Source organism: Melanerpes formicivorus, unplaced genomic scaffold, assembly GCF_026170545.1.
Source record: "Melanerpes formicivorus ecotype bairdi unplaced genomic scaffold, bMelFor1.0.p_v2 SCAF_12, whole genome shotgun sequence".
Lineage (NCBI taxonomy): Eukaryota > Metazoa > Chordata > Aves > Piciformes > Picidae > Melanerpes > Melanerpes formicivorus.
In genome coordinates, this window is record NW_027142364.1 from 480609 (window position 1) to 502380 (window position 21772).

Genomic DNA, 21772 nt, shown 5'->3' on the forward strand with positions numbered 1-21772 from the left:
TTCCTGCCACACTGTTTTGCCCTAAGGAGGGGAAGGAATGCATCTTTCCTAAAGCATCACACCCTCAGTGGTTTTGTCAGAGGGAAGTGAGCTGCAGTGTCTGTCCTGTTATGAGGAAGGATTCCCAAGGATTCATGGTGTCTGATTGACTTCAGGCTCTTATCTGATAAGTGCTTCAGAAACTCAAGGGGAGAGGGGCAGCTCAGAAGGGGAGATCAGCAATCTCCACCCTGTACACATCTCACTTAACTACCAGTTAATCTGCTCTCAAGAGAGCTGTGCACAGGACTCAGATCAGTTCCTCCCTGGTGCTAAATGGACCAGTGCTTAATACAATAGAATTAACCAGGTTGGAAAAGACCCCTGAGATCATCGAGTCCAACCTATCACCCAACACCATCTAATCAAATAAACCATGGCACCAAGCACCCCATCCAGTCTCTTCCTGAACACCTCCAGGGATGGTGACTCCACCACCTCCCTGGGCAGCACATCCCAATGGCCAATCTCTCTTTCTATGAGGAACTTCACATTTGGGACCTGCTCTGTGTCCAGGTTAAGTACTGCAGATAAGTGCTGCTGCTTTCTGAATAGTGCTAGCCGTGACAGGCAGAGCTGGGAGCCTGTCACAGGATGGTTTGGGTTGGAAGGGACCCTTAAAGTCATCTTCTCCAATCTTCCTGCACTCAGCAGGGACACCTCCAGCTAGAGCAGGTTGCTCAGGATCACACAAAGTCTGATCTTGATTATTTCCAGGGATGGGGCCTCAGCCACTTCCCTGGGCAGCCTGTGCCAGTGTCTCCCCACCCTCACTGTGCAGAACTTCCTCCTGATGTCCAACCTAAATCTATCCCCACAGGCCCTTCTGAACAGTCCCTCCCCAGCCTTTCTGTAGGTCCCCTGCAGGTATTGAAATGCAGGTTCTGACTGAGTTCCAGAAGAAAAGGTTTCCTTGTGAGAACACTCAGACATGGGAATCATCTCCCAAGGGAAGGGGTGGAGTCCCCTACATTGGTTTTAAGACTCAGCTTGCCAGGGTGCTGGGCCAGCTCATTTGATCTCTGCTGTTGCCTAGAAGGCTTGGACCAGCTGATCCTTGGTGTCCTTTCCAACCTGGCACTGAGAGGCTGTGAAGATACAGCTGCTTCATGTTGCTCTGTTCCTGCCGACCACAGAATGTGCTCCCTTGCTCACTTTACACCTTAACAGACTTGATCCAGACGTGAAGTCAACGGCTTTTTCACACACTGGAGTAACATCTCATCACCAGGCTCCAACCAATCAATCAATCACTCACTCTACCTCTTGGGATGAAGGTGCCAGGCTGGGGGCTGAACCTGCAGGAACTTTGCTTGTGAGTGATAGCCCTAAGCTGAGAAACCTGCAGAGCAGAAAGGGTAGGAGTGTGTTCAGCTCTCTCTCTCTGAGTTGGTTGTATTACCAAGTAGCTATACAGACTGATTTTTGATCTCAGACTTATTTCTGCTCAGGGTTTTGGTGCCTGTTTTGGGTTTTTTTTTTTGGCCAAGGATGATTTTTTTTTGGTGGGACAGTCCTTTCCTACTCATACACCACGATCTGCTCACTGGCACTTTTTGCTCATGCAGCTTATTCCACATGTATAAAACTACATGTAGAAAGCTTATACAACGTGTATGACACAAAAAAGGCTGCACCAGATGATCCTTGAAGTCCTTTCTAACCTGACAGCCAGTGAAAATCAGTTCCCCAGGTATTACCCCTAGGGCATTCTGAGCTATGCCACCAAATGTTCTCCCCCCGCCCCCCGTGTTATCCTTGCTGAAATGGTGCAGATTAGTGCACAGTGGTGTTCCCAAGTGCATGTTGATTTGAAATGATGGTATTTGCCCCAAAGCATGCCCTTAGCTGGGGTTTTGTTTGCTGCTGCTTGGTGTGTACAATCCCGTGAGGCATGGTCTTGGCTGGGCTCTCTGCAGGGCGCTGGGAGGGAGAGAGAGCAGAGCACTTGGAGGGCCATCCAAAGCGGTGCTGGTGTTTCTGAGGAGGGCTTTCTTGCAGGATGTTTGTGTCAGCTGGTGCAGCCACTTTGGGATTCTGCCTTCATTCCCTAGGTGCCAGGGAGAACCTTTGTTCTGAGGGGCCACCGTGGTGTGGGAGAACCCTTTGTGCAAGGACAAAGGAGTATTGTATGGGCATGAGGCATGAAAGGGAGGGGAGGGGGCTGAAGGGTTTCTTTCACTGCTCTCTACCTCTTGACAGCAACGTTTCCCCCATAAATCTCCCCAGTGATAGCAGTTCTGTGTGGGAGCTGAGCAGGAGATAAGATCTCTTTGTATTGTGTGCACATTCTTGGTGATGAATATTTGATGGGCTTTCCTTAATTAACACCCCATGCCACTTGTATTTTTACAGCCTAAAGCAGAAAGCCTGGCAGTAGGCTGGACCATGGTGGAAGAATTATTCCTACCCTTTAAAAGTAGCTAACAGCTTGTGCCTTGCTAATTAGTGCTGGAAGAGTGGCCCTAGTTATGGCAAGCTGTAATGAAGGCTCATGGCTGGCAAGGGCAGAAGGCCAAGACTTGTAGAAGGCAAAGTTTGGCAGAGGCAGCCAGAATCAGTGCTTAGCTTACCAGAGTGGAGTGGAATATGCCTGTGATGTAAACAATACCTGGGCCGTACCCCAAACACATTCTGGGATGGAGGCTGGGGTGCTTTGGAAATGGAGCAAGACAGAGAGGCTTTTTTTAGCTCACACCTGCAGAGGGTCATTCAGACCATCTCCCCACAGGGGCACCAGCAGAGAGGCAAATCCCACATCTGCAACAACAGCCTCCTCACAGACCTGCAGCAGAAATGCTGTAGATGCCACTTGAGCATTTCCCTCTCAGTTCTCAGAGGCCTGGCAGCCCTGCCATATGAGGAAAGGCTGAGAGCTGGGAGTGTTCAGCCTGGAGAAGAGAAGGCTTGGTGGGGACCTTAGCACCATGGAGCAGGGCATGAAGGGTGGCGACCAGGAGAATGGAGACTCCCTTTGTACAAGGGGTCCCATGGAGAAGACAAGGGGTGAGGGGGGACAGGTTACTGCTGGGGACATTCCCAGTGGACTCTGCTGCAGGAGACAGCATTTGGCACAGCCATGCATGGGGAAAGGTTCTCCAGGTCCTTCTGTTCACTTACAGCTGAGCACAGTGGTTGGATCCCAGGAAATTAGATGGAAGCTTGAGGAGGGGAAATGTAGGCTGGATATCAGGAAGAGATTCTTTGCAGTGAGGGTGGGGAGACACTGGAACAGGCTTCCCAGGGAGGCTGTGGATGTCACCTCCCTAGGGGTGTTCAAGGCCAGGCAGGATGTGGCCTTGTGCAGCCTGGACTGGTGGGATGTGTCCTTGCCCATGGCAGGGGGGTTGGGACTGGATGATCTCCAAGGTTCTTTCTAACTCAACCTATTCTATGAATCTATGCATGGGGAAGGGGAAAGGTTCTCCAGGTCTTGCTCCCTTAGAGCTGAGCATGGTGTCTGGGTCCCAGGAGGTGTTTGTAGCTAAACTGGTCATGAAGGACAGTTTGGGTCCTGTTGGCTGTGACTGAAGATGGATTTTGGTTTCCTTTTCAAATCTCTTGAGCAAGACTCGGCTGTGACCTTCAGCAGAGCTGCCCTGAGGGCATTTACAGGGTGCTGTGGTCTTTCACTGGGGGTAACTGGTTATGAAGCCTGGCAATAGCTTTATGAGGAGGCTTCAGTGTCAGTGCCCTTACATCCTGCCAATGGATAGAGAGTTGGAGTCGTGTGTGCCAAGTGTGGGTGAGAAAGCAGCTGGGCTGCCCAGAGTGAAGGTGGGAAGGAGATAAAATGGGAGACCAAAGCAGGCTTGCAGCAGGAAGGAGAATCTGGATTGATGAGCATCTTGGACTTGATAAAAGAGCAAAGAGAGAGGATCCAGTGGAAGGATTTGGTGTCAGGACAGGAGATCAAGGACTCCATGGGGGGGTGTGTGTGTGATTATTTTTTTCATTCTAGCAAGAAGTATCACAGAGCTATCAAATGCTCTTTTGTCTGGCTGCTCCCATCAGTGCACAGCAGCTCCTGCTGGGAGGGGTGGATTTCCACTGTCTCCAACTGGCTCAACAAAAGGCTGGCATTCTTTGCATGGAAGTTCAATAGAACTGTTGGAGCAACTCCAGGGGAGAGAGCCACAAAGATGATCCCAGGGCTGGAGCACCTTTGCTATGAGGACAGGCTGAGGGAGCCTGGCCCCAAGAGAGTTCTTCTCAGGCTCCCATGGGTCAATGAACACCAAGGGCAGGGGTGTGCTGGTGCAGGGGAAGTGCTCAAGGGGCTCTGTGGCCTCAAAATCAGGAGCTAATTCCCTTTGATTTGCCTTTTTTAATGACCTTCTCTTGGGGAGGAGTTATAGTTTCATGGTGGTGTCTGATGTGTCTGTAGCTTGTTACCTATGGGTCAGCATCATCAAATAGATTCCACTGGCCCCACAACTAAGTAGATTTAATTGATCATCTCTCCATGGCCCCACAATCAAATTGATCATCTCTCCATGGCCCCACAATTAAGTAGATTTAATTGATCATCTCTCCATGGCCCCACAATCAAGTTGATCATCTCTCCATGGCCCCACAATCAAATTGATCATCTCTCCATGGCCCTACAACCTCCTGTGGTGGCTGGGGAGTGGCTGTAGCAGAGTGGGGTGGGTGCAGGGTAGGGTAGCTTTGCTTCAGGAGCCTGCAGCTGGCTGCTTGTGATGGTTGTTGACAGCTGGTCCCCAGCTCAGTCTGAGTGATCCACCCGTGGGTGCAGGTGGACCCATCCTGCCCTGGAGAGGGGCATGTCTGGAGAGTGATGTGCCAGCTCTCTGGTAACGCCTGGTGTGAAGCTGCTGAAGATGAAGGGCACGGATTGGTGCTCACAGGGCTCGTGTTGGATTTCTTGTGGTCATCACCCTGCTCTGCTTGTCCCCACAGGGCCCCTGCCTTGGATGGTCACCTCACCATGAGTTACTGGAGTCTGGAGAAGAGGAGCTGTCTGCAGTACTGCAGGCACTTCCTGGTGGACAATGGAGTGTTCCACGGTGAGTGACCGTTACGGGTTTGGTCTCTTCTGTGTCCCGCTGGCAGGAGCCGCTCGGGTCCCCAGAGGGATCCTGTCCATCGCCTTGGTACCCAGCCTTGGCCGTGTCTTCACCGTGCGGGGTCTCCTGGTGGGTGCAAAGCGCAGGCTGGGGGCTGTTCCCCCCGGTACAGTGGGGTGGGGGGCGCAGAGACGGCCGCGGGCTGGCTGCCGGCGCTGCCCTACGGGAACACCAGGGGGAGCTCCCAGACCGCCGCCCCCACGCCCGGTACTGCCGAGTCGGCCGCGGGGTCCCTCCTCCTGCTCCGCACCTCCTGGCCGCGGGGTCCCCCCTCCTCCTCCTCTTCCTCTGAGCCCCTCTGGCCGCAGAGTCCCCCTTCTTCCTCCTCTTCCTCTATAACCACTCTGGCCGCAGGGTCCCCCGTCCTCCTCCTCTTCCTCTGAGCCCCTCTGGCTGCAGGGTCCCCCTTCTTCCTCCTCTTCCTCTATAACCACTCTGGCTGCAGGGTCCCCCCTCCTCCTCCTCTTTCTTTGTACCCTGATGTCTGCAGGGTCTCTTCTCCTCCTTCTCTGCACCCATCGGGCTTTGGGATCCCTCCGAGGGTTGTGGCTCCAGTCAGGGCCCCTTGTTGGTGCTCTAAGTGAAGCATTCAGAGGCTGGAGAGGAGCTGCAGAGGCAGCAGGCAGAGCTGCTGTGGCCGTGTGGAGACGGTGATTGGGTTTGGGGGTGAGATGCATTAATTGTGCTCATGTGGGCTGGCACTGCTCTGCACTTAGACATTTCCTCCTGAGGCATTTCTAGAGGTGCTCCAGTCAAATCTCTGTGCTCCTGGAGAGCAGGGAATTGGAAGTGTGAGGAAAAACCTTTGCTTCCAGGTATTGATCAGACCTTTGTGCAAAGTCCATATATAACACTGATCCCTAATCAGTGAGAATGTCTTTCTGCTAGCAAAGGCAGGGGATACTCAGAATACATTCTTCTATACAAGAAGTTCCTTTGCAGGACCTCTTTTCAGGTTTAAACCTTGAGATAAGGAAAAATGTCTTTGCTGCAAGAGTGGTCAGGCATTGGCACAGGCTGCCCAGGGAGGTGGTGGAGTCACCATCCAAGGAAGTGTTCAAGAAACTTGTGGCCGTGGCACCTGGGGACAGGATTTAATGACCATGGCAGTCTTAGGTTGAAGGTTGGATCTGATGATCTTAGAGGTGTTTTCCAACCCAAACAATTCTGTGATGCATCACCTTAGAGTGTGTTCCCCACATTGGTTTCTATCCCTTAGCTGGGTGAGGGTGAGGAGCAGTGCTGAGCCCAGTTCCTGCAAGGGGGAATGGTTTGAAGATGAGGGAGAGCAGGGTTAGACTGGAGCTGAAGAAGAAGGTCTTCAGTAGGAGGCTGGTGAGACTCTGGAATAGGATGCCTGGAGAGGTTGTAGATGCCTCCTTCCTGGAGGTGTTCAAGGCCAAGCTGGATGAGGCCTTGAGCATCTGAGTCTAGTTGAGAGGTATCCCTGCCCATTGCAGGGGGTTGGAGTAGGTGATCTTTAAGGTCCCTTCCAACCTAGGCCATTCTATGATTTATCAGGCTTGCAGTCCCACAGATTTTGGTGGGATCATGTTCCTTCTGAGCTCTCTCCCAGATGTCTTCACCCAGGTTTCCCTCCACTGCATTGAAGCACTTGCAGTGCTTTGATAAATGCCTTTTGATCAGACTTCTCTCTGGCCACCAGCCTGCTCCCAGGCCCGAGTCCATAACTGCAGCAGCTACATCTTGGAGGTGGTTTTGCGGTTGTGCTCTTACAGATCAGGTGAGAAAAGAGTGTGGTCCATACTCTGTGAGCCAAGGTGGTATCTTATGGTTGTGCAGCACAGTGTCTTTATCCTGCTGATGGTGCTAAGGCTGGATGATGACCCATCAGCACACCCAGTAATCCCTCCACACTGAGGGGTGAGTCTGCAGAGTAATAACTGTCTCAAGCAGAAGACATCATTAGCAGCAACCCTAGACCAGAAAGATTCTGTGGCTTAATTTAATTGTCTTTCATTCATGATCAGACAGGATTAATTATTTTTCCCTGAGAGAATCCTTCAGGGCTCCCTATTTGTGCCTTCAACCTAAGCAAGACACTGCAGTGACAGCTACTTTGGCTCTGAAGGAGCTGAAGTCGCAGCTTCAGATTCACAGACTGCATTGGGTTGGAAGGGACCCTCAAAGGTCATCTTGTCCAGCCCCCCCTGCAGTCAGCAGGGACATCTCCAACTAGAGCAGGCTGCCCAGGGCCACAACCAGTGTGATCTCCAATGACTCCAGGGAAGGTGCCTCAACCACATGCCTGGGGAACCTGTTCCAGCATTTTAACGCTCTGCTCACTGGAGGACTTCTTCCCATCCTCCTTGCCTCTCTGAGAACGCAATCACTGGATGCTTTTTGTTTGAAGGGACCTGTCAAGGTAACTAGTCCAACCCCCCTGCAGTCAGCAGGGACTTGTGCAGCTAGAGCAGGTTGCTCATAGCCCCAGACAACTTGACCTGGAACATTTCTAGAGATGGGGCAACCTGGGCCAGGGACTGAGCAGTGAACTTTGGCCCTGGTATGATTAAGCAAACAGCTCAAATGGGCCTTACCTGTGCCTGAGCTCACATGCTCTCCAGCAGACAGAAGGAAATTGTACTCACTTAAAACTCTTTTCCACCCCTGGGAAATTAGGGAAGAAAAATGTGCTGTGAACTCTACGTGGGAAGGGTTCTGTCTGCTCACAGGGAAGGTTCTGTGCCTCAGCCCCCTGTGACTTGCTGACATTTCAGTGTTTGGGCTCTATGTGTCCAGCTCTGGCCTCCATTAATTCTAACTCACACAGTGTTTTCATGGTTTTTGGGCAGCTGTAACCCTTATGGTTGCATATTCTGACAGTGGGAGCGTGGCTGTTCAGGGAGCAAGCACACAGAGCCCTGGATTAGTTTGTCTCCATTGATGAATACTAATTGTCTCTAATCATTAAGCAGAAAGAAGCTGTGACTTGTTTAGGAAATAGCTGATTTTTGTCTCAGAAGTTCTGGAAGTAGCTGCTCAGGCTCATTAGAGTCAGCTTACATCAGTTGTCTTTTCTTCTTGAGTCCCCTCAGAGGTCCAACCCTTTTGTTTCAAGTGAATTGCCATAACTGTAACTAATTATCTCTCTTTAGTTTCTAATTTCATCTCCACCTCCTTCCAGACCTGTGTCCAAAGGGACTTGAGTGTTGCTGGTGGGATGTGATGTCCATTCACACTGCTCATGTTGTCTCAACTGCACTCTTTGCTTCAGGGCGATGGGCTAAGCCAGCTGCCTCAGGCTCATCATCTTGTGTCAAGGTCACGTTGTGGTGGCCCAGTCATCATCTCCTGGTGAGCCCAGAGAATTGTTGCACTCAGGTGCAAGCAAGACAGATACAAACATCCCACTGCCTCAGCTAGTGTTCTTCCAAAGCACAGGAATGTCTGTCTGAAGAGGCTTCAAGACAGAGAGCATCTAGAGAGATAGAATCACAGAATGCCAGGTTGGAAGGGACCCCAGGGAGGTCATCTGGTCCAAACTTTCTGGGTAACAGTAGAGCTGAAATGAGCTGGCTCAGCACCCTGGCAAGCTGAGTCTTAAAACTGTCCAGTGTAGGGGACTCCACCACTTCCCCTGGGAGAAGATTGCAGTGCCTGACTGTTCTCCTGGGGAAATATTTGCTGCTGGAATCCAATGGGAATGTCCCCAGCAGTGACTTGTCCCCATCACCCCTTGTCTCCTCCAGGGGACTCCTTGTACAAAGGGAGTCTCCATCCTCCTGGTTGCCACCCTTTATGTCCTGGTGCTAAGGTCTCCCTTAAGCCTTCTCTTCTCCAGGCTGAACAAACCCAGCTCTCTCACACAACATGAACTTTGCTGCTCAGCTGTGTTCATCTCTGGGTTTTCCTTCACACCCTTCTGGGACCTGCATCATGTCAAGGACCTGAGGGGTTGGTATTCCCTGTCTTCCCCTCCAGGCAAAGTGTTTAGATGCAAGAAGCTCTTGTGGACTGCATAAATCATGCTGAAGCTCTGTTCTTATCAGAAGTAGTTTAAACATCTCCTGTGTAAAAAAAAACCCAAGCAAACAAAGAAAACCCAACCAAAACCCAACACCCCCCAAACCAACCAAGCAAAAAAGCCTCACCAAACCCAACCCAAGAAGTAACCAAAAGGGGAAGAACCCACCCCCCCCCAACATCTTAGAGAATGCAGCACTGAAGTTATAACCTGTTGGAGGGCACAATGTGAATGCTGAAGAACCTCACTTGGAAGACAAGCAGTGTCTTCTGCTCCAGTGTGGGAGGCCCATCAGCTGCAAGTGAGGAGGTGGTAGAGGACAAAGCATCAGATATGGTATGAGGAGGACAGCACCTTGCTGGTGCGATGCATTAGTTGAAGGCAGATGCAATTTTGAGTGGCATGAAGTGAGATGAAGATGTTAGTGCTGTGAGGCCCAGCCTAAGTTCTGGGCAGTGGTGTTCAGTCAAGAGAAGCTTGGGGACAGGCAGAGGAAAGGATTATGTTGTGGAGATGAGGTGAACCCGGTTTGTTTAGCTTAGGGAAGGAAAGGCTGTGAGGGGATGTGACTGCTGCCTGCAGATGCATTGCAGGGAGGAAAAGGCTTATTTGAACTGATGGGGAAAGTTGGCACAAGCAAACTGAAGGCTGTCCACGAGGATCTAAATAGACACAGGGAAACCCAACATACTCTGGGCTGGAAAAATGCTACAGGCACCCTCTGTGTCTTGCTCTGAAGGTGTAAATGTGGCAGTAGCAAGCAATGCATCGGTGTGAATGTCATAGTATCATAGTATCATTCAGGGTTGGAAGGGACCACAAGGATCATCTAGTTCCAACCCCCCTGCCATGGGCAGGGACACCCCACACTAGATCAGGCTGGCCAGAGCCTCATCCAGCCTGGGCTTAAACACCTCCAGGAACGGGGCCTCGACCACCTCCCTGGACAACCCATTCCAGGGTTTCACCACTATATGTCAGGCTGTAGCACTCTTGAAGTGGTCCTGATTCACCTCCTGTGCGCCGGGGACAGCAAATACAAGCAGCAGTGTTGCCACTGCAGTCTGGAGAATGCTGCTGTGCACAGATCAAGCTGCTCTCTTCCATGTTCTACTGATGCTTTGAGACACTTGCATGTTGTTGGGCAAGGAAAACTGTCGATACACAACTGTGTGCCTACCCCCCGGGGCTCCAACGGGCTGCCTTTGATCAGTGAGTGAATCACAGGGCTCAAAGAGTCGGACTGAAGGCTCATACATGTGAGCCTGCATTCAAACAGCACAGCCTAAGGATTCCTCCTAATTTTGGAATTGTATTAGGGAGAGCTGCTAGCAGGATATTAAAATTCTTATCTGTTTATGCCTGAAATTTTTGGTTAAAGGAGTGGAGGTTGCTGCTGTGCCTCGGACTCTGGGGAGCCTTATCTGCCCAGGAGCAAAAAAATGTCAGTTCTCTTCAGTAACAGCCAGACAGAGCCGGGTGTGTGCACACAGAGAATAACAAACTGGAGACAGATCTGGGCTGGAGCTATTTGAGCAGCCTCTGAAGAAGGGAGCAGAGAAGCAATTCTGCTGCTCACAGTAGCCTTGAGGGGTGGCTGAACCTGCTTTCTTCTCCTTCCTGTTGCAGAGAGTGCCAAAAACACAAAGCCCAGCCTGCCTTCAGGCTTCATTTTCTCAGGGTTTTGGGGCTGCAAACACAGGTCAGGTTTTTTGTTTGTTTGCTGGCAATAACAATGTGGGAATGTGCCTGTGCTGTCAGAGCAAACAGCTTCTGTTTTGCTAGCAGACATTTGGGGCTGAAAGTATTAAGTGAAAAAAAAAACAAACCCACCCATCCCAACCACATTAAAACAAAACAAATAAGTCAAACTCTCTGCTGGGGTTTCTTTTTTCTCCCACCCAATTGACCCTGCTTGTAGCACATACTCCTAGTGTCCACTTTGTAAAGATGCTTGGGAAGCAGGACAAGTGAATCATAGAATCATAGACTGGGTTGGGTTGGAAGGCACCCCAAAGATCATCTAGATCCAACCCCCTGCCATGGGCAGGAACATATTCTCTCAGCCCAGGTTGCTCAAGGCCTCATCCAGCCTGGCCTTGAACACCTCCAGGGAGGAGGCAGCCACAGCCTCCCTGGGCAGTGTTTCACCTGTTCCAGTGTCTCACCACCCCCATGGGGAAGAATTTCTTCCTAATCTGCAGTCTGGATCTCACCTCTTCCAGCTCAAAATCATTGCCCCTGATCCTAGCACTCCCAGCTCTTATCAAATGTCCCTCCCCAGCTCTCCTGGAGCCCCTTCAGGTACTGGAAGGCTGCTCTGAGGTCTCCCTGGAGCCTTCTCTTCTCCAGGCTGAGCAGCCCCAGCTCTCTTGGCCTGTCTCCATTGGAGAACTGCTCCAGCCTCTAATCATCTTTCTGGCCTCCTCTGGACCCTTTCCAGCAGCTCCACGTCCTGCTTGTGCTGGGGACAGCAGAACTGGATGCAGTGCTGCAGATAGGGTATCAGCAGAGCAGAGAGGCAGAGTCCCCTCACTCTAATCCTGCTGCTCACACTGGCAGCCCAGGACATGGTTGAATTTCTGGGCTTGTGCAAATTACTCCACACTGCTGGTGTTCTATTAATTCTGAGAGGAGCTACAGAATTGAAGGGGGAGAAGCCCAAAAGTGCAGTAGTGGATGTTCCAGGCTGTCTATTGGCTTATCTAGTGAAATAGCTACAGCTCATTCCTGGGGACAGACAGGCATAACTGAAAGATGTCTGGGCAAGGAGGATATAGAATCATAAAATCATCAGGGTTGAAAGGGACCTCAAGGATCATCCAGCTCCAACCCCCTTGCCGTGGGCAGGGACACCTCACACCACAGCAGGTTGCTCACAGCCACATCCAGCTTGGCCTTAAAAACCTCCAGGTATGAGGCTTCCATCACCTCCCTGGGCAACCTGTGCCAGTCTCTCACCACCCTCATGGGGAAGATCTTCCTAAAGTCTATAAGCCTGCCCTCCCCTAGCTTGGATCCATTCCCCCTTGTCCTGTCATTACCCAACCTCCTAAAAAGTCGCTCCTCAGCTTTTCTATAACCCCCTTCAGGTACTGGAAGGCCACAATAAGGTCACCCTGGAGCCTTCTCTTCTCCAAACTGAACAAGCCCAACTCTCTCAGCCCTTCCTCATAGGAGAGGTGAAGGAACTGATCTATTAAAGTTTCTATAGGTTTGAAAAGTGTTCCAAATGGCTGAAGAACCTGCTTCTTGGTGCCTTATGGGATGTAGAGGTGCCTTGAAGACCCCTGTGCCTGTCCCTAGACACAGCCTTTGGTGAAAGGAGTTTCCTGGGTGGCATCCATGTCAAGTTGGTGTATCTGGTGGCTGAGTTCTAATGCTGAGTGGTTTTGCCCTTCCATCTTTGCATGTTTATCAGCTTTCCAGACAAGTGTGTCTCTATTAATGCCAAATGAGTTGATAACAGCTTTGATCATTTTCAAGGAGGGCCTTGAAAATGCTCAGGGGGTTGGAGCAGCTCTGCTCTGAGGACAGGCTGAGGGAGCTGGGGGTGTTCAGCCTGGAGAAGAGAAGGCTCCCATCAGACCTAGTAGCAGCCTGCCAGTGCCTGAAGGGTGCTCTAAGAAGGATGGAGAGAGACTATTTGCAAAGGCCTGCAGGGACAGGACCAGGGACAATGCCTTCAAGCTAGAGCAGAGCAGATTTAGATTGGATGTGAGGAACAAGTTCTGCTCCATGAGGGTGGTGGAACACTGGAAGAGGTTGCCCAGGGAGGTGTTTGAGACCCCATCCCTGCAGATGCTCAAGGTGAGGCTGGACAGGGCTCTGGGCAACCTGATCTAGTTGGGGATGCCTCTGCTGACTGCAGAGGTGTGTGGACTGGGTGAGCTTTGGAGCTCCCTTCCAACCCAGACCATTCTATGATCTGGTACCGACTGCAGGGGTTTCATCCAACCGATATAAAGCTTTCTGCATTGCTCATTGCTGTTCACAAGGAGCTTGTGTTACACTTCAGGTCTAAGATTAAATTTGGATGATGAACATGAAGATGTTGTGAACTTCTTCCTTCATTATCTGTTTACTGTAAGAGTAAAGAGATAATCCACTTTTCTGGCTCTTTAGCAGAACAGAGTCTTTGTATCAGTTTCCAGCTATTTTGACAGTGAAAAAGGCAAAGCCAATGAAGCAGAAAATTAATATCCTTCTAATGCTGTAATTGCAAAACTATTAGTTGCATCAGCCTCTCATCTGCTGGAAAATCCATGTTTTGCAGCAGAAGTGTCCTTTCAGTAGAAGGTCCCTTCCAACCCAACCCATGCTAAGGTCCCTTCCACCCAGTCAATGCGAGACGTGATGCGTTTGATACGGAGCCTGCTTTATGCTTGCTGTGCTTCCCAGACCCGTGTCCCCCTGCGCTCTGTCATAAGAAAGTGTCATTGATGCAAGTCTGAACGTTGCTGCCCACTGTGCCTGTCTGACCACAAACCTGCTGGCTTCAGTAGCACTGAGCTGGCTCACACGAGCAGAGCGTTCAGCCAGCAGCACGCTGGTAGCTGCCGGGAGGGCGAAGGCTCAGCATCTCGCTGGAGACCACTTGTTCTTACGAAATCAAATGCTCAGTGATGCACAGACCAAACCATCTGCAGGCTCTAACTGTGGGCTGGTTCTGCAGAGTCGCTCTTCCCCTTCAAGTTGGTGAGAGGAGCAGGAGGAGGGGGCACAAAGCCTGGAGGAAAGGAGCGTGGTCCCCAGAGGTCCTCGCCTCATACCTCGCAGCATCCTGTGGCTGCGGAGGCTGCCAGTTGCTCTGGAGCGAGGCTGGGTTTTCTCCTCTGCATTCAGCCTGCGTCACTCTGCCCTTCTCTAACTGGAGCAGGGTAATCTGCTCCTGATCAGCCTCCTGAGGTGGCAGCAGGATTTCCTTCTGCTTGCCTCCAGAGCTCCTCTCCCCAGGCGTTCCGCGTGCTTAGTGCCTGGAGCATCTGAAGCCGGCACAAGAGTGGTCACTGCCTTCCTGCAGCAGCAGCAGCAGCACAGAGCAGATGCTTCCAGCTTCCCTCTCGGGCTTTGCTTTTTAGGGTTGGAGAAAGTTGTCTAGGATTGTCTCTGGATTTGTGTTTTCCTCTGTCTGTATTGTGGATCACAAAGATTTCAGCCTTCCTCGTGAAGAGCAGAGCTGGCAGCGCTCTCCGGACTTGGAATGATTTGTGTTGGCTGGGGAAGATGAGCCTGAGGCTTTCCTGCAGGGAGAATTTCCATCCTGCTTGCCAATAATGATGCTTGAGTTAGACATTTAATGGCAGACCTTGAAGTATACAAAAATTTAAGTCCAGAAAAAGGTAAGGATGTGTGAGTTCAGAATTGCTGTGGGATGGCTGAGTTTGGAATTGCTGTGGGAAGAGCTCCTAACATTTGTGGGAGTGCTTCTGGACAAAGCAGGTCACCTGATCCTGGTGACTGCTGAGTTGCACAGAGGATTGCTGTCAGGGCAATGTATAAAAGGATGTTTCAGATGAAGTCTTGGTGGCTTTGTGTCGAACTGAAAGTAGATTTCTCCATCAAGACACAGATTGCACTTGAGCTGCTGCTCCGATGGGACGGACAAACTGCACCTGTGTCTCACCCTGAAACCCTGCAGATGTGTTTGCCTCTGAATAAACCACATCTTGACCTTTTCATCTCTTAGCTGTGACATGTGGAAAAGAGTCTTTAGCTGTGGTTGCTGGGGGTTTTTTTGCTCCTCTTAGTGCTTGTAAATAGTCTGGCACAGATGCACATGATGTGTAAATTGGGAGCAGACAGCAGTGGCTGGGGCAGATGTGGCTCCTCAAGACTTGTAGGAGGGTGAGACAGAAAAGGAAGACATCTTGAATAACTTTCTGCAGTAACTTGTAGTTTGTAATGTCTGATTTTGTTCACTTTCAGTCAGAGCTGGATGAAAAGTGGTAATTAGTTGAAGCCTCTAAGTGGATGTAGAGGAAATGCTGTGGAGGGAAGGAGAAATTCGAGGAGCTGGAGCTCATTTCTTTTGCTCATCCTTAATGACAGCTGGGTTGTGTGCTTGGAAAGGGACCAGAAAACCCCCCAAACTTCCAAATTGCCCTTAGCTGTGAGCTGGGCTGGCAGGATTGGGTGCTACAGAAGCTGTTTCCTAACAAGATTAGCTGCAGTTTAAACCCAAACAAGCTCATCTCAAACAGAGCCACCAAAAGTCACAGATCCTTTGAAACAGCATTTTGCCCACTCTGAAACAGGGTAAAAGAAAAGAAAAGCTTGGGGCTTGATATAAACTGATTCAGCTCTTTCTTTTTCCTGGTTCTTATCCCTTTTCCATTTGATTTTTAATTTTTCTTTCCTTTTTCTCTCTCTCTCCTTTTTTCCCTTTTTTTTTTTTTTTTGTTCTTCTCCCCCTTTCTCTCCCCTCTCCCTCCCCTCTCCTCCTCCTTTTCCCTCTTCCCTCTTCTCCCCCTTTCTCCCTCTCCCCTCTCTTCTCCCCCTTTCTCCCTCTCCCCTCTCTTCTCCCCCTTTCTCCCTCTCCCCTCTCTTCTCCCCCTTTCTCCCTCTCCCCTCTCTTCTCCCCCTTTCTCCCTCTCCCCTCTCTTCTCCCCCTTTCTCCCTCTCCCCTCTCTTCTCCCCCTTTCTCCCTCTCCCCTCTCTTCTCCCCCTTTCTCCCTCTCCCCTCTCTTCTCCCCCTTTCTCCCTCTCCCCTCTCTTCTCCCCCTTTCTCCCTCTCCCCTCTCTTCTCCCCCTTTCTCCCTCTCCCCTCTCTTCTCCCCCTTTCTCCCTCTCCCCTCTCTTCTCCCCCTTTCTCCCTCTCCCCTCTCTTCTCCCCCTTTCTCCCTCTCCCCTCTCTTCTCCCCCTTTCTCCCTCTCCCCTCTCTTCTCCCCCTTTCTCCCTCTCCCCTCTCTTCTCCCCCTTTCTCCCTCTCCCCTCTCTTCTCCCCCTTTCTCCCTCTCCCCTCTCTTCTCCCCCTTTCTCCCTCTCCCCTCTCTTCTCCCCCTTTCTCCCTCTCCCCTCTCTTCTCCCCCTTTCTCCCTCTCCCCTCTCTTCTCCCCCTTTCTCCCTCTCCCCTCTCTTCTCCCCCCTTCTCCCTCTCCCCTCTCTTCTCCCCCCTTCTCCCTCTCCCCTCTCTTCTCCCCCCTTCTCCCTCTCCCCTCTCTTCTCCCCCCTTCTCCCTCTCCCCTCTCTTCTCCCCCCTTCTCCCTCTCCCCTCTCTTCTCCCCCCTTCTCCCTCTCCCCTCTCTTCTCCCCCTTTCTCTCATTCAGCTGATTTTTTGTTTCTTAACTAGGCAAAGTTCCTGGAAATACTCTCAGGTCCTTGTGAGTATTTTAAACCCCAAAGCCACTTATCTCCTCTCAGGGAAGGGCCTCCTGTGTTGGGGCTGGTGTGCTCCAGATCCCACCCCTGGCTTTATTCTGGAGGTTTCAGTTACACAACCCCCTACATTAAGCTTTGATGCATAGAGTTAGGTGAAGGAGTCCAGGTGTTACTCCATCTGCCTTCTGAGCTGCAGAAGGTAATGGATCTCTCTCCAATTAATTATTTACAAGAGCTAGCTCATTGTAAGGGGGAGGGGTTTAGAACAGTCCTTGAGGGAAAGCAGCAGGTTTAATTTTGAAGTTCATGTAAGTCTGTGTTCAAGTGCAGATAAAGACATTTCACACTGAGTCCTTGGCTGCTGGTGACGTTGTCTGAGGGCATTTTGTGTCCCTTTTCCTTAGCCAGCTGAACCACAGAATCATGGCAAGCTTTGGGTTGGAAGGAACCTTAAAGATCAAGTGCCCACTTTCTGTTGATCTTCCAGTCAGCAGCACTGCCACTGCTCTGCCTGCTGGAGGTGGCTGAAGGCTGCAGGAGCAGCAGGGACAACTGGCTGTGCCTTGTGTCCAGCTCTGGCTGTGCCTTGTGTCCAGCTCTGGCTGCGTTGGTGGTGGCACAGCAGGGACAACTGGCTGTGCCTTGTGTCCAGCTCTGGCTGTGTTGGTGGTGGCACAGCAGGGACAACTGGCTGTGCCTTGTGTCCAGCTCTGGCTGTGTTGGTGGTGGCACAGCAGGGACAACTGGCTGTGCCTTGTGTCCAGCTCTGGCTGTGCCTTGTGTCCAGCTCTGGCTGCGTTGGTGGTGGCACAGCAGGGATGACCGGGTGTGCCTTGTGTCCAGCTCTGGTTGTGTTGGTGGTGTGAGGGGTCCTGGCTGGGCTCCTGGGGTGCCCTCTGTGCCCAGGAGGGCTGACACAGCTCTGCACAGCTCGGGCTTTGGCTGATGCGCTTTGTAGGCATGAATATATTCACGAGGCTGGGTGGTGGAAGGAGGCAGAGCACCTGATCTGCCCTTCTCCAGGCTGTGGATTGCCTTAGCCTGCCAGCACTGATACTGATAAGGCAGCCTTGCAACCCCCCCACAGTTCATGTGCCAGGGTAGAGGGAGCACTGAAGGAATGGGTGCTGTGGGTGCCGTCGCTGCTCCTCCACCTGATGAGGCTGTGATGAACCCCGGCAGGAAGCAGCAGCTCCGTGCCTGCCAGCGCTTTGGCCGTAAGTTCTCACACAGCTCCTGCTCACAGGAGGGATGGGTAGGGCCTGGAGGGAGGGGGAGAGACTTCTGGGCTGAGTCTTTGCTGGTGGGTCCTGGTGCTTTGTAGTGATCTTGTTGCTGCTAGAGCAGAACGGTGGGGTTGCAGCTGGTACAGCTATGCTGGGACACAGGGGTGAGCTACTGGAGAGAGTCCAGGGGAGGCTCCAGAGCTGCTGAAGGGCCTGGAGCATCTCTGTCAGGAGCCCTGGGGCTGTGGAGCCTGGAGAAGAGCAGCCCCAGAGGGGGTCTGAGCAATGCTCAGCATGAGCTAAAGGCTGGGGGGAAAAGGCTGGGGCCAGGCACTTGTTGGTGGTGCCCAGGGACAGGCCAAGGGGCACAAAGTGGCACCCAGGAGGTTGCATGTGAGCAGGAGGAGAAAGTTGTTTGGTGTGAGGCTGCTGGAGGCCTGGAGCAGGCTGCCCAGAGAGGTTGTGGAGTCTCCTGGTGTGGAGAGCTTCCAACCCCCCCTGGGCACTGGCTGGGCAAGCTGCTGTGGGTGCCCTGCTGGAGCAGGGTTGGACTGGGTGAGCTCCAGAGCTCCCTTCCAGCCCCTGCCCTGCTGGGGTTGTGTGACAATTGCAGCAGCCTTTTTTAAGGTCCCTATTGGCACTTCTTTGGGACTCTTGCTTGATCCAGGCACCTGGAAAAGAAGTGCCAAGTTTGAAGGCATTTTTCACACGCTACCAACAGATCAGCATGAAACTCAGAGGCACAAAGCCTCCTCATTTTTGGTAATAAAATGACTTGGGAGGCTGTCAGCTCATTGTTTGTCCACAGCTGACTCACTGTTGGTGGCTTGCACCGAGTAATGTGAGAAGAGAAGAGATAAATATTTCTCTTGAGCAGAAGTGGCTGCTCCTGAGCAGTGTCAGTGCATCAGTTCCAGCCATCACTCACACTGCAGTCTGCATTCATCACTTCCAAAGGTTAATTAACTCCACCTTCAGTTCTGCTCTGCCTTTTTTCCTCCTCCTGCTCTCTAGCTGGAGCCCCAGATGGATTTATTTGGCAGCCTGAGGGGCAAGCAGTGCTCCCTCCAGGCTGGCTGTTGGCTCAGCCCAGAGTGGTGAGCACAATCCAGGTCCTGGGGGCTGGATCCCTCTTCCAGACCCACTTCATCCTGCAGCTCCAGCTGCTCTGATGCCCTGTGGTTTGTTCTCCTCTCCAGTCTGTGGTGCAGCAGGGGTGCCAGGACTGCAGTGACATCTGGCTGGCTGCTGGGACATTTGCAGGGATCAGAATTCCCTCTTTGTGCTGCAGCTGGGGCACTTTATCCTCTGCACATCTCCTGGCTGGGGACAGCAGTGAGCTTTGTGAAGGGTGCTCTGCTAGGGCTATTCTACTTCTGTTGTGGTAGGTGGGGTAAGATACAGGGAATGGCATGTCTGGGGGAGAAGGATCACAGAGTGGTCTGGATTGGAAGGGACCTCCAAAGGTCATCCAGTCCAACCCCCTCTGCACTCAGCAGGGACATCCTCAACTAGATCAGGCTGCCCAGAGCCCTGTTGAGCCCCACCTTGAATATCTTCAGGGATGGTTTCCTGGAGAAGAGGAGGCTCAGGGGAGACCTTCTTGCTCTCTCCAACTCCCTGAAGGGAGGTTGTAGCCAGGTAGGGGTTGGTCTCTTTTCCCAGGCAGGCAGCACCAGAACAAGAGGACACAGTCTCAAGCTGTGCCAGGGGAGGTTTAGACTGGATGTTAGGAAGAAATTCTTCATAGAGAGAGTGATTGCCCATGGGAATGTGCTGCCCAGGGAGGTGGTGGAGTCACCATCCCTGGAGGTGTTTAGAAGGAGACTTGATGGGGTGCTTGGTGCCATGATTTAGTTGATTAGATGGTGTTGGATGATAGGTTGGACTCAATGATCTTGAAGGTCTGGTCTATTCTATTCTGTTCTGTTCTATTCTATTCTATTCTACCACCTCCCTGGGCAACAAGAGAATGAGGGAATCTGTCCCAGCTCTATATATTGCAGTGCAAAACATTTCATTTAAGCCCTGGGTGGTAGCTAACAGGCTGAGGAACAGGGCTGACCTTTGATGGAGCAGAAGAAAGGCAGGCTTAGAGCAAAGGATGTTTGCTTCTTGGGTGCATAATTTATTAGCCATGGAGGTGTTAGGTCAGTGGTTGGACTCAGTGAGCTTAGAGGGCTTTTCCAACCACAACAATTCTGGTTTCTGATTCTATGATCCTTCTTTATGTGCTTAGGGCAGAGAGGAGCAAGAACTTGTGGCTTGTTGTTGTCCACTGTGACCTCTGCATCCAGGAGGTGCAGCTCCTGAGATGTTTTTCAGGCTGTTGTTTATGGCTTGCTGTGAAGCATCAGAGGAGGAGCTGCTGCCTTAGCACTGCTGAGGAGCACCCACAGGTGACTTGGCTGGCAAACCTGGAGTGAGTTGCTGCCATCCTTTCTGGTTTTCATTCTGAAGCTTCACCCCTTTGCTGATTAGTGAATTTCCAAGCTGAGTTGTTTTACACACTGTAAGGCTCTCAGGGCTGCATTAAGTAGTCACAGTTTGTATTTGGCTCACTGCTGTGTTGGTTCTCTGACTCCTGGAGAGCTGGAATAAAACACCTGCAGGCTTTTCAGCTGGGCTTTGCAAGGACTAGCACCAGCCCTTGGTGTCCCTGCTGGTGTCTGTGACTTCCCTCAGGATTTCTTGAGATTTGCTGAAGTGTAAGAGATTGTCCAGCTCATCCCCCTGGGCTTCCCAGAGATTATGACTAAATCCACTCTAAGAAGCTTACTGCAAAATTCCCTGAGGTTAGCAGAGGAAGAAAATTTTGTGCTGTGAGGGTGCTGGAGGACTGGAGCAGGCTGCCCAGAGAGGTTGTGGAATCTCCTGGTGTGGAGAGCTTCCAACCCGCCCTGGGCACTGTGCTGCTGGGCAAGCTGCTGTGGGTGCCCTGCTGGAGCAGGGGAATTGGGCTGGGTGAGCTTCAGAGATCTTTTCCAATCCCCACCATGCTGGGATTTGGTGATTCTGCTTTCCCCTTTTAGAGGTCAATACTTCAGCACACAGCTCTGAGGGAGCAGCTCTGTGAGGAGCAAAGGCTGAGAGCCCTGGGGCTGAGAGCCTGCAGAAGAGCAGCCCCAGAGGGGAGCTGAGCAATGCTCAGCAAGAGCTAAAGGCTGGGGGGCAAGAGGCTGGGGCCAGGTTCTGCTCAGTGGTGCCCAGGGACAGGTCAAGGGGCACAAAGTGGCAGCCAGGAGGTTGCATGTGAGCAGGAGGAGAAAGTTGTTTGGTGTGAGGGTGCTGGAGGCCTGGAGCAGGCTGCCCAGAGAGGTTGTGGAGTCTCCTGGTGTGGAGAGCTTCCAACCCCCCCTGGGCACTGTGCTGCTGGGCAAGCTGCTGTGGGTGCCCTGCTGGAGCAGGGGAGTTGGACTGGATGAGCTCCAGAGCTCCCTTCCAGCCCCCCACCATGCTGGGATTCTGTGGATTTGCTGCAAAGCACTGTGAAGTCTGGCACAGAATATGAGATGTGGCTGTTTAAAATGGTCTGAGTGGGGCTGTGGATTCCTCCAGATCTGCATCTGTGGCCTCAGCTCTCCTGGGCTCTTTGGCTGTTACATAACCAACCAGCAGTCCACAGTTTGATGACATTAGTGGTAAGCTGCATGGTGGGCTGGATATTGCTGCTGTTCTGTAGGATTTGGATCAAATGTGCTCTCAGGGGCTTGGAGGTAGGGAGTAAATGGCTTTTAATGGCATTGGCATAAAGGGGAACTTAGAGATTTTCTGTGTAAATAAATGATGGGAACCGGGGGGTGAGAAGAATTCAGACAAGTGAGAACCTTGGAGGTTTGGGTTGGTTTTCTGGGTGATGCTTTTGTGATTGCATCCAGAGTAGACTGGGTCCAGTTCTGGGCTCCCCAGGTCAAGAGGGACAGGGACTTGCTGGAGAGGGCACAGCAAAGGGCTCCAGAGATGCTGAGGGCACTGAAACCTCTCTGTGAGGAGGAAAGGCTGAAGAGAGTTGGGGCTGGGGAGTGTGGAGGAGAGCAGCCTGAGGGGGATCTCATCAATGCTGATCAATACTTCAAGGGTGGGTGGCAGGAGGGTGGCACCAGGCTT

At 51.9% G+C, this 21772-nt stretch overlaps 1 protein-coding gene across 4 annotated transcripts in view; it reads left to right on the top strand.

The window, feature by feature from the left end:
• Positions 1 to 21772, top strand: part of PLCH1 (phospholipase C eta 1) — a 93683-nt gene that overhangs the window by 17570 nt on the left and 54341 nt on the right. For 3 of the 4 annotated variants that reach the window (XM_068144867.1, XM_068144868.1, XM_068144873.1), the window contains exon 5: positions 4963 to 5069. In XM_068144867.1, coding sequence (XP_068000968.1) covers positions 4963 to 5069 — 107 coding nt within the window. Of the gene's footprint in view, positions 1 to 4962; positions 5070 to 14160; positions 14460 to 21772 lie in introns of those variants that run through there. The other variant, XM_068144871.1, reaches the window with a different exon arrangement.